We start from the raw sequence: 12,349 nt of genomic DNA, 5'->3' as shown, positions 1-12,349 counted from the left end.
CTTGTTGTACCTTTCCATAAATCTCAACAGGCCGGGGGGGTGGAATTGGGGCTTCCAAGGCACAAGAAATGGTGTGAACCTCAAAGTTTAGAGGCAAGACATCTGCAGAATGTTTAGGGGATGGCAAACATCAAACATCAAGATACACAAAGGAACAAAATATGAGATCATATAAGATCATAAAATTGATTTTAGACAGTGAAAGTTTCTGAATATCAGGCTAAGTCATTTGGGAAGGAAGAATGAACCACTGACAGTTGCTGAGCAGAGAGAGATACTCAAGGTTGTTAATTGGAAAAATAAATCTCATCAGCAAAAGGCAGATGAAGTGGGATGAGTTCAAAGAAAAAATACAAGTGAGAAAGTAAAGATAAGAAGTTATAAATAAGGTGAGAATAGAAAGGATGGGGGGAGATGTGAGATGTTGAAGAGCTGTAAGCAGACAAGATGAGACCACTCTGACTGGATTGCAGAGAACAGTCAAAAAAGACCCCAGAGTTCTGAGCCTTGGAGAATGGTCGTGTCATTAACATGAATACTAAGGCCAAGAAGGAAAGGCAAAGTTGAGATGGCAGATGATGACTTGGGCTTGGACTGTACTGAACTGGGGATGCTGGAGAAACTTCCAAAAGACTTAAGATCATGAGCATAGAGGGGGAATTCAAACTAAGATGAGCTCATGCAATGAACAGAGCTAAAAGGGACTTCCCAGGACTTGGAGTCTACCCTTCCATTTTAAAGATGAGGAAACTGAGGCCCAAAGATACATAGTAAGTGGCAGACTGAGGAATTTGAAGTCAGACCCACTGATTCCCAACCCAATTCTCCTTATCTTGCCTCAAAGAAGACTAGATGTTGAGAAGAAAAAAATCTAAGAAAATGCTTATAATTAGGGGATGTGGCAGAGACCCTTTTATAAAGGTATCAAAAGACATAGCTTGTTGTTTAGTAGTTTCAATCATGTCCAGCTCTCCATGACCTCATTTGGATTTCTTGGCACAGATAGTGGAGTAATTGGCCATCTCCTTTTCTAACTCATTGTACAGATGAAAAAAATCAAGCAAACAGAATAAAATGACTTGCCCAAAATTACCCAGTAAGTGTCTGAGACCAGAATTTAAACTCCTCTTCATGAGTTTTTCTGACTTCAGGTTTAGTACTTTATTTATTGTATCTCCAGCTGTCCCAGAAATGCATAATAAATCAGACTTTAAAGATATCCAAAAGACAATGAAAAGATCCAATGAAGCCAGGAAGTCAAGAAGGGTATAACCAGCTTGACTATTTCATTTGGGGGAGGGCGAGCCAGATTTGTGATTTTATTGAAGTAGGAAGCTCCCAGTCTGGAAGTAATAGTACTTGGTCACTCATCTTTAATGCTCAGAAAGTTCCTGGGGCACTGAAAGCTTAAGTCACATGCCTGGTGATACACAGGTGATGAGCCTTTCTGGTACCAAGGACAGCTCCCTGGCCTCTTTCTAATCCCCTTCCCAACCCATCCATGAAGATGTATTTAATGGAGGAGGCAGAACCTGGACCCTGACCTCTCCAGTGAGGAAATTCCCTCTCCCAATACTGCTTGGTGGTATTGATACTTATTTCTCCTTAAATTAACTTCTAAGTTAACTCCCAAGACTGGACAAAGACTGAGGCCTGAATTTGCTATTCGAAGAAGGTTTAAACTAGAGAGTTTTGTTTTTTGTTTTTTTTTTTTAATTTATTACTCCCTTTTATCGGAATCACTCGACATTTGCCAAGAACCTTGATCTTATATTGCTTTTCAGATATTATTATTTTTGTTCTTGAATTTTTAATCCCTTCCCCATCAGAGTCCCGCTTAGCCAGCACTTCTGGTGATATTTCTGCCAGAAAGTTTTCTGTAGGCAATTTGGTATGTGTGAATAAATATGAACAAAGTGGACATGTGCAATGTGCTTTGAAATGCAAGGAAAGATGTATAAGCTCACAGGCTCTCATAGAAACAAAGAATAACTGAGTCAGTCCTTCATGAGGAGGTTTTCCTTTCATCAGCCAGATAGCCAGCCATTTCTCGGATACTTCCCACCGCCACTGCTATTATGCCCATCACCTCTGCCACCAATAAGTTCTCCCTAGTGCCATGGTCTCCCCTATGAATCCTGCCCCTTTTCTCCATTCTTTTGATTCACTGGAGGCATGGTCCCCCTACCACCACCCCCATTTACTGGGCATATCCTGGAAGAGGTGAAGATACTCCTTGCCAAACGGTTTGGGGAGGGAGGAACCATGGACATCATCCCAAATGCATCTGTATTCCTCATCCAGACTGGCATAAATACAAAGTACTTGACACTTGGAGATCTGGGTTTAAAATCTGTCTATGATGCTAGTTCTTCAATCATGAGTAAGTCACTTAATCAGTTTCCTCATCAATAAGATGGGAACAGATATTATTGGAGAAACAGCTGCCAGAGCCATTAGAGTTGCCTTTTGGGGTCAGGTCCTGGCTTTGACACAGACTAGCTGCCTGCTCCTAGGTAAGTCACTCCAATTCTGAGGCAACTCAAAGGCATTAAGCTGCAAAGTGGGTACCACCAAGCAGTATTGGGAGAGGGAATTTCCACACTGGAGAGGTCAGGGTCCTTCTGCCTCTTTCACTAAAGAGCACTCATGAGGATCCACGAGATAAACCATGAAGAAAGGACCTTCCCAAACCTCAAATGTCCATGTTTTATGACTGCTCACTGCATTGGAAATGGGCAGAAATGGCTAGTAAGGAGAACAGCATCTCTTGGCCCACATCACACCAGGCTCTACTTCAAATTATGCAAGTCATTGGAAAGCAGTTACATGATAAAGAGCTGCTCATTAGCCTGAATCCATCCACAGCACGACTGCCCAAAGAATCTACCTAAGCGCTAAAGCTGATCCCAGTATGACCCTGTCTGAGGCTCTCCTCCAGTTCTGAGCTCCACTCTACCTATGGAGACTCCCCACTGAAAGTCCTTCTACCTCTGAGGCCTTTCCTGATTGGTCCCACTCCTGCTCTCAACCTCTCTCTGCCTCCAAGGCTTTGCAGAGACTATTGAGCTGTCCCTGAAATGCTTTTCTTTCCCCCTTAGTCTTCTGACATCCCTAGCTCCTATTAGGCTCAGTTCAGTGACCATCTCTGGCAGGAATTCTTTTTCTAATCCCACTAGCTCTCCTCCTCCCTCCCCCCGCCCTGAAAAATTACATCTGTTTTCTATAGATTTGGAACAAAAGACAAAGAGAAATAAAGAGATTTGCCATCCACCAAGCCAGGTATCATGATGCATTGCTTAAGTTTAATCATAATGATCTGGGCAATTAAGCTGGGTAGCCCTGTAGTAGAATGTTGGGCAGCCCTGTAGTAGAATGCTGGGCCAGCAGTCAGCAAGACTCATCTTCCAGAGGTCAAATCTGACCTCAGACACTGACTAGCTGTGTGACCCTGGATCTTATCAGTAACCCTGTTTACCTCAGTTTCTCCATCTGTTAAATGGATTGGAAAAGGAAATAGTAAATCACTCCAGTGTCTTTGCCAAGAAAACCCAAAATGAAGTCACAAGGAGTTAGATACGACTGAATTGACTGAACATGAGCACCAACAAAATTATCATGACATGAAGAAGACAAAGAAGACGAAAGAGGAGGAGGAGGAGGAGGAGGAGGAGGAGGAGGAGGAGGAGGAGGAGGAGGAGGAGGAGGAGGAAAAGGAGGAGGAAGAGGAAGAGGAGAAGGAGGAAGAGAAGGAGGAAGAGGAGGAGGAGAAGGAGGAGAATAAGGAGGAGAAGGAGGAGAAGGAGAAGAAGGAGAAGAAGGAGAAGAAGGAGGAGAAGAAGGAGAAGGAGAAGGAGAAGAAGAAGAAGAAGTTGTTAGTCATATTAGTATCATTACTACCAGTATCACATATCCCTTTAAAATTCATAAATCACATTCTGATAACAACTTGGGAAAGGGATAGAATTAGTGGAAGAGTCAGTATTTGAATTCAGGTCTCCCAGTTTCAAATCTATCCCTGTATCAATGCTCTAAAAAGGACTCTGCTGCTACAAAGATTCTGACAGTAATCTATTCATTTCCTCAGAAGTTGAATGAGTGTCAGAAGGAGGAGATCCCCAGGATAAATAGAATAACCAGGCATGAGACAACCTTTAATTGTCTATAATCTAATGTGCCGTGATGGCAAATGCTCCATTCCTCAGTCAAAGAGGACGCCCAGATTTCTTGTAGCTTAAATCTTAGAGGAAGAAGTTTCCAATGACAGGGTCATAAGCTCACAGACTTAGGGCTGGGAGAGACTTCAAGGTTATCTCACCCACTATCCAGTCCTGTGATTTTAAGCAATCATTCTTATCAGAACATAGCTGTGCTGCCCCTTTCCAAATGATGCTCAAGAGGGAAACTGTCTCTCAAAGGAAAAAAATCTAATTTGCAAACTCAATCATGCCTTGCCAGTCACAAGAAAGTAAAGACTTTAATGGGGTGATTCAAGCCCGGAAAGTCATATTCAATTATAGCATATGAATAACCAAGACAACAAGGAAATCTGTCAACACGACCAGCCAGGGCCATTTTGAATTATCAGCTCAAAATGGAAATTAATGGGTCACGTGTGAAACTGGAGCAAAAATCCATCCAAAAAAAAAAAAAAAGACCACATTTGGACTGACTTCCAGCAGATTGTCTTTATTTGTGTCAGGGGAGAGATGGCCAGTTCTTCCCCAGAGCCCTGGCCTGCCTCAAGATCCTCACTTACATGGCTCCGGGTTACAGCTTGGCAATGACCTTAGTCGAGTGCACATGAGCAGGTCAATCACAGCCCAATTAAAACTGCCATTTTAGGCTATAAAATAGATGCCCCCTTCCTAATAAATCAATCAATTGGCATCTGTTAATTAAGTACCCACCATTTGGCAAGTACATTTCTAGGTGTTATAGATACAAAATAGATACAGAAACCCTTTGCTTAAAGGAGTTTACATTTTATCAAAGGAAACAACACATAGTCTAAAAGTAAATATAAAATATATACAATGTAATCTCAAGGAAAGACTAGAGTGGGAGTGGAGATGAGCCAAAAAGGGAGAAAAGGCATGAACAAGGGGGAAGAGCAGTACAGAATGAGGAACTGCCTCATATAGAAGGGAACCGTTGTGCTGAGCTTTAAATGTACCTGAGGATTCTAAGAAGCAGACAGGAGGGAGGCAGGGGATCCAGCCTTTACAAAGGCACAAAGAACAGAGATGGAAAGTGAAGAATGAAAAGTTCAATGGCTAGAAAGTGGAGTCAGTTAAATAACTAACCTTTTATTAAGCATGAACTGTGTGCAAGGCACTGTGTTAAACAACAGTGATTCTCCTTTCCTTCTGTGATGGTCCTGGTCCCACCTCCAAGAAGTTTATTTTCTGCCAGGATATCTCTAATTCCTTCCTTCCTTCCTTCCTTCCTTCCTTCCTTCCTTCCTTCCTTCCTTCCTTCCTTCCTTCCTTCCTTCCTTTCTTCCTTTTTCTCTTCTCTCTGTCTCTTGCTCTCTCTCTCTTGCTCTCTCATTCTTTCTCTGTCCTCCCCCCCTCCATTTATCTGTGGAAGTCCCTTCTAACTGCAGTTTTGTGACTTTGGGATTCAAACTTGGAGACAACCTATTGTGTGAAGTGCTCTTGAAATGTTTTAAACTATTTGAATCCTCTCCCTGCCCTCCTTGCAGGCTAAGCCTAGAAAATGCAATAATGCAATGGTTTGGGGGAGGTATCAAGAGCTCCCAGACCTAAACTGTTTTTTGTTCATTTTGTTTTTGTTTTTGTTTTTGTTTTTGTTTTTTCCTGAGGCAACTGGGGTTAAGTGACTTGCCCGGGGTCACACAGGTAGGAAGTGGTAAGTGTCTGAGACCAAATTTGAACTCAGGTCCTCCTGACTTCAGATCTGGTGCTTTCCAGGACTAATCTGAACAAATTTCTGTATCAATACAACTAGCATCATAGAGTATTGCCCACAGCAAGGTGACTCACCTGAGTCACCCAGCCAGAGTATCTGAGAGGCAGAACGTGAATCTAGACCATCCCAATTCCCAATTCTACCTATTCTCCTTCTATTGTAGGTTCATGCAGGAGAATGCAAAACATGCACCATAGAAAGTTCATCTCTGAGAAACTTCCATAGGTCCTAAATCAAGCACAACTCACTTTTTCCTCATCTTCTCTACCTCTTTTCCACCCAAAGGTCAAGGAGTCTGGCCTGAAATGCATTGGGCAGCCCACCCACAGAATTATGAAATGGAGTAAGTGGGCCTTGCTGTGCCTTTGTCCAGGTTACCGATAAAATGCTGGCAAAAATATGGGCCAAAGCTAGAAAAAATACCTCTGAGAAGGTTCACAGTGGAAGGTTGGGCACTGGCACCTCAATAATTAGCTGTTGCTTTATCAAGGCTTCTTCTTAGGGTCAGAAGATCATGACTGCAGAGCTGGGAGGGGTCTTGGATACCATTCAGCCCAACCCCCTCCCTTTGCTGATCCAGAAACTGAAACCCAGATAGGTTAAGTCCTTTGTTCAAGTTCTCCTAAATTGTAAATGGCAGAGCCAAGATTACGACCCTGTTCTGATTCCCAAACCAGCGCTCTTTTCCAAATTGACCATGATTAACTGAGAGGCAGCTGAAAGGAAGACAAAAGGGAGTTTCATAGGAAGGAGGGCTCTTGGAAAGAAAAAGACACAGCTAGGGGAGAGGCGACACAAAGAATTGGCTTTATCACTGAATAAATTGCATTGCCCCCGACCGAGACACAAAATTCCTCTCCCCCTTCAGTTCTGATGCATCTTTACCTCCTGGTTCTTTATGGGTGAGAGGAGGGCCAGGGAGAGGATTCAAATGGTTTAAAACGTTTCAAGAGCACTTCACACAATAGGTTGTCTCCAAGTTTGAATCCCAAAGTCACAAAACTGCAGTTAGGAGGGACTTCCACAGATAAATGGAGGGGGGGAGGACAGAGAAAGAATGAGAGAGCAAGAGAGAGAGAGCAAGAGACAGAGAGAAGAGAAAAAGGAAGGAAGGAAGGAAGGAAGGAAGGAAGGAAGGAAGGAAGGAAGGAAGGAAGGAAGGAAGGAAGGAAGGAAGGAAGGAAGGAAGGAAGGAAGGAAGGAAGGAAGGAAGGAAGGAAGGGAGGAAAGGAAGGAAGGGAGGAAAGGAAGGAAGGGAGGAAGGGAGGAAGGGAGGAAGGGAGGAAGGGAGGAAGGGAGGAAGGGAGGAAGGGAGGAAGGGAGGAAGGGAGGAAGGGAGGAAGGAAGGAAGGAAGGGAGGAAGGGAGGGAGGGAGGAAGGAAGGAAGGAAGGAAAGAAGGGAAGGAAAGAAGGGAAGGAAGGAAGGGAAGGGAAGGAAGGAACTAGAAATATCCTGGCAGAAAATAAACTTCTTGGAGGTGGGACCAGAACCATCACAGAAGGAAAGGAGAGCAAGGAGCATGACACAAATACAATCAGGTAGAGAGTGAGGTTCAGAGAGCTAGAAACCGTCATTAAGGTAAGGAAAAGGGAATAAGGAGCAGGGACTAGGAACTAAAAAGTCAAAGAGTGGGGAACAAGCCCCAGAGACAGTTTAGTTTAGTAGATAATAGACAGCATGGAGCAAGGATCAGGCATAAGTAATAATTGTCATCCAGACAGGGAATAGGAAGATGTCAGCACTTCTAGAGCAGGATTCTGAAGGTTGTGTGATAGCACAACAAATGAAAAACTTTGAGATGCAGAGTTTCAGGGTGGTTAATAATCAATTTATTAATTAGGCTAGCTAATAAATAATAAGTTGATGATCAGTGGTTTTCCTGTATAACCAATGATAAAACAAAGAGGCCGAAAGCCTGACTATACTTTGGGAAAGAGGGGCTGCTCCTGACAAGTAAAAATCAGGCCCCATTGGTGGGCTTTTAATGAGGAGCTAGAATAGAAGTCTTCAGTTCCTCCTGCTGAGAACGTGCTGCTTCATGACTCAGCCGTCTCCAGCAATCCAGGCCATCGCCATCCAAACCTCTCTGGTTGGTTTTGTCCTCCATCAGCTGAGTCACCCTAGACTCCAATGGAGGGGTATGAGCATGGGCTCGTTTTCTTGAGGCAAGAATCTGCCTAGATTACATTCTGCTTATACTTTAAACAGAAGGAAGGTCTCCAAGTTGGGTGACATCCCACCCAAGGTCAAGGTGCATGTTCCCAGAGGGTTAGGGACATCTCATCAATCAGTCATGAACTTCAGAGACTGACTGACTTACCTATAGGGAGCTGGACCCTACAGGAAGAAATAAAGGAGAAAAGGTCTTCATCCTAATTGCTTATTAAATAATAGGAAAATAATTATTTCTCTCACTGGGGTGTGGCTATGATATCCGAACCACATTCCAAAACAACTTTTACTGCCCTCCTCCCCAGCAGCAGGCAAGTTTGCCTCTGCAAGTTCTATTTGCAGCCCAAATGAAGAAAGAAGCCAGGCTTCCTTACAAAGGAGGGCAAACTTCAGAGTATCGCCTTGAACACAAAGGTAGTTGTTGGAGGGAGTGGGGGAAGGAGGATCAAGAAGTGACCCACCTTTAGCACCAGCTTTCTAAAACCCAACCCTACTACCAAATTCTTCACTGAAACACTGCTAACTCTCTAATACCAATTCATCATTGAAAACGTACCTCCTGTAATCATTAAAATATCAGCACTAAAAGGGACCTTGGAGATCACATGGGCCAACCCCCACGTTTCTGAGAAGACCAGAAAGCTTTCGTTCTGATGTAAAATGAATTTATCTCCTCCCGACAGCTGGCCAGCTCTGCATTCAGATTACTGCTGAAAGGGGAAAACCTACCATACAAAACTGGGAAATGAAGAGAGTCCATCCCCCTCCTCAGCATCAAGAAAAAAAGCTTCCTGGAGAAGGGGAAGGATCACTAGCTACAGCCTCCTTCCCATCCCAAGTTTTGCACCCTTTCTGATGCTTCTTCAAAGGGAGACAAACGGTCTTTGTGCCGTGAAATGTCCTCCAACCTGGCACCTGCAAAGTATCAACTGCTCTGTTAGAAATCAACCCAAAGGATGAGGATGGGGTGCAAGGAGTGGGAGAAGGTAGAACTTGAGCCTGGATATGACCTACCTGATTTTCTTCGTGTGAGACCCGCATCTGCTCCTTGAGAACAGACATTCGGGCTGCCTCTTCTTTGCGCAGAACTCTTTCTTTCTTGAGTTCAGGGCTCCAAAATGTCTTGATGCTATTCATGGAGGACCCCAGCTTGCTGTCCTTGATGTCTAGCTCTTTGCGGAGGAGGTCATTCTCCCGCTGCAGCTCCTTAAGCTGAGCCTGCAAATCCAGCATGGTGCTGTCCCTTACCTGCCTCAACATGGAAGGGACTTGGTGATGGTGATGATGAGACGAGGTGGTCAGACCCCCATGCTGGTCAGTGTAGGAAAGGACGTCGGTGTGGGAGAGGCCGGCAGATGCAATATTGGGGCTACTCCCCATCGCTGTGACCCGACCCCCATACACAGCTCGGTTCGTAGCCCTTCCGAGGGTCATCGTGCCCTTGGGGAAAGTCGTAGAGGCAACCCCCTCATGGTCACTCAAGTACATTGGTCCAGATGTTGCATAGGCTGCATTAAGGGACTGGATGTTTTCCATGGACAACGTCTTACCTGTTCCTCCCCCACCTCCACTACTGGTTCTCCGGTGGCCCAAACGAGGCGACCTTGGCAAGCGAGGCGACCGGGAAGGGCTACCTTCCAAGTTACTGATTGTTCTCGCGCTTCCGTACATGGTTCTTCTGATATGAGGTACGACAGAATATAAGAAATGCTATACTTGGGTTTGGAATTTGGCCAGTATTTCCACAACTGGCCAAAATTTTCACTGCATTATTTTCATAAGCTGCACCAAGAAAGGCCTTCCATCAGAGATCTGAAAAGCTGAAAGAAAATGGAAAGAGAAAATTAAAATTAAATAACTTGAAAACTCTAAACAATATTACAATTCATTTCCATAGCAATTTATTTACAATGCACTTTCCTCGGGGCATTCTTATGAAGTTGGTTGTGCAAATATATCCTCATTTGCAGATGAGAAAATGGAATCTGCATTCCAGGTTATATGATTTGCCAAGATTACCCTGCTAGTAACAATAATAGTAAATAAATCACATTTCTATAGCACTTTAAGGATTAGGAAGTCTTTACTTCTCAGGAGTCCCAGGATGGAGATATTAGAAAAATTGCTATTTTACAGATAAGGACACAAGGATGACAGGAGTAGAGTTTTGGCTAAGTTATATTTATATATATATATATGTATATATATATGTATATGTATATATATATATGTATATATATGTATATGTATATATATGTATATGTATATATATGTATATATATATATGTATATGTATATATATGTATATATATACATACATATATTATGACAATTTTTTAAAACTATGTTAATAACAATAATAAAGATTCACAAGGGTAGAAAACTTTTAAGCTTGAAAAATGTCATATACATTATCCCAGTTGATCCTCAATATAACCCTGTAAAGTGGTCTACCGCACTGTACTATCCCCATTTTTCAGAGCAGAAAATAGAGGCTCAGAGAAATAACTTACATTTACACAGCTAAAATGCATCTCAAGCAGAACCCTCAATTCTAGTGCCATAATCCATCTATTAGGCCAAGGTCAGATAATTTTATAGACATTAGTACTTACAAAGGACTTTTTTCACAACCTTTTGGGAGAGGTTATGAGACTCTATGATTCTCTCCTTTTTTATAGATGTTTGGGAATAGGGGAAGGGGTGGGATGGTTTGGAAAAAATGAGGCTAAAAAAATTTAGGTGGGGCAACTAGGTGGCACAGTGGATAGAGCACCAGCCTTGAATTCAGGAGGACCAGAGTTCAAATCTGGTCTCAGACACTTAACACTTCCTAGCTGTGTGACCTTGGGCAAGTCACTTAACCCCAGCCTCAAAAAAAAAAAATTTAGGTTATTTGTCCATGGCCAACCAGCTAATAGATACCAAAATAAGGAACTGAATCAAGTTCTTCTGACTCCCATTCTTTAATTTATTCCACTTCACTACAATGTCTCTTAAAAACATGGCTCAAGCCAAAATCTTGAGTCTGGACATGACTAATATTCTTCAAATTGTTTGCTAAAAACAAATTTACAGAATAAAAAAGGAGTCTAAATGGGGTATAGGAGCCTTGTGAAGCTTCTGAGGAAGCCTAGGTTCAGAGAGTCATCCCTACCATTGTCCCCAAAGTCCACTTTCTACTCCAGTTCTGGTTAGTAAATCACCCAGCCACACAGATAGCATGCTACATTGCAAAGGCTGGGGGATGTGGAGTTGGAGGACTTGAGTTCAAGCTATGTTTCTGTCATCATTCTGTGACCTTGGGCATGTGATTTTACCTCTCAGGATCTGTTTCCTCATCTGTAAAATGAATACAGTTGGACCAGATACATTCTGAAATCCCTTCCAGATCTCTATTAAGGATATGCTATGATCACTATCACCATCAGCACAAGAGAAGAAGAAGAGGAGGAGGAGGAAAAGGAAGGGGAAGAGGAAGCTAACAAAACAATCACCGCATAAGTCCCATCCAACAGATAAAGAAATGGGGTTGCCCTCTGTACTCCTTTTGTTCATATTATTGTTAGGATTACCAGGTGAGAACTCAGGTTGTCTGGACAGTGACAAGGTGAGAATTCAGGTTGACTTGACAGTTCTCTGGCTCAGACCTTTGGTTTGGGCCTTTAAAGGGGGTTTACACCTTAGGAATTCTAGGAGGAGCAAGCTCATTGGTTGAAGTAATGTTTCCCAGAAGCCCTTGCGTTATCCCACGCCCATTCTCGGGGAGTATAAAAGAAGGGCAGCATTGGGTCTGAGAGAAGGGACTCTGGGATAAAGTCTTGACGCCAGGCAGGCTGAAAGGAGACCAGTCTGATTTGAGAAAGGACAAGAGTTGGAGGAGATTCAGAGCTCCCAAGAAACCTGTGCACAGAGGAAAAGATTTTACAGATCTCCTCCCAGAGAAGGATTATAATTGAGCAGACTACCAGACCCTCACAATTCAAGAACATTACATATTACTTAGACTGATTTTCTGTAATTGGCCTTAAAGATGATGCATTAGCTCTTTTCTCACTTTCTGCCTAAATATTTCCTTCCTTCCACCACAAAGTTTTCAGTTTTCACCAGAAAGTTGAAGTTCAGCACTCTGGACAGCTCTCTGGCAATAGTGGTACCTGAGAACAGACCTAAAGATCTTGGGAAGGGGGAGGGAAGGGTAAAAAATATTATGACAAAGGATCTCAAGATAAAAACCTGGCC

General features: G+C 43.0%; 1 protein-coding gene across 20 annotated transcripts in view; it reads right to left on the bottom strand.

Moving 5' to 3' along the window:
• The window catches only part of ERC2 (ELKS/RAB6-interacting/CAST family member 2), a 993,908-nt gene that overhangs the window by 951,595 nt on the left and 29,964 nt on the right, over positions 1 to 12,349 (bottom strand). For all 20 annotated transcript variants that reach the window (XR_012485046.1, XM_074284429.1, XM_074284434.1 and 17 more), the window contains exon 2: positions 9,122 to 9,927. Coding sequence is in view for 19 of the 20 variants with exons in the window: in XM_074284429.1 (XP_074140530.1) it covers positions 9,122 to 9,778 (657 nt within the window). In the remaining variant the exon portion in view is untranslated. The remainder of the gene's footprint in view (positions 1 to 9,121; positions 9,928 to 12,349) is intronic.

Source organism: Sminthopsis crassicaudata, chromosome 1, assembly GCF_048593235.1.
Source record: "Sminthopsis crassicaudata isolate SCR6 chromosome 1, ASM4859323v1, whole genome shotgun sequence".
Classification (NCBI taxonomy): domain Eukaryota; kingdom Metazoa; phylum Chordata; class Mammalia; order Dasyuromorphia; family Dasyuridae; genus Sminthopsis; species Sminthopsis crassicaudata.
The sequence above is the reverse complement of the archived record's forward strand: the minus strand, read 5'-3'. Positions and strand labels throughout refer to the sequence as shown.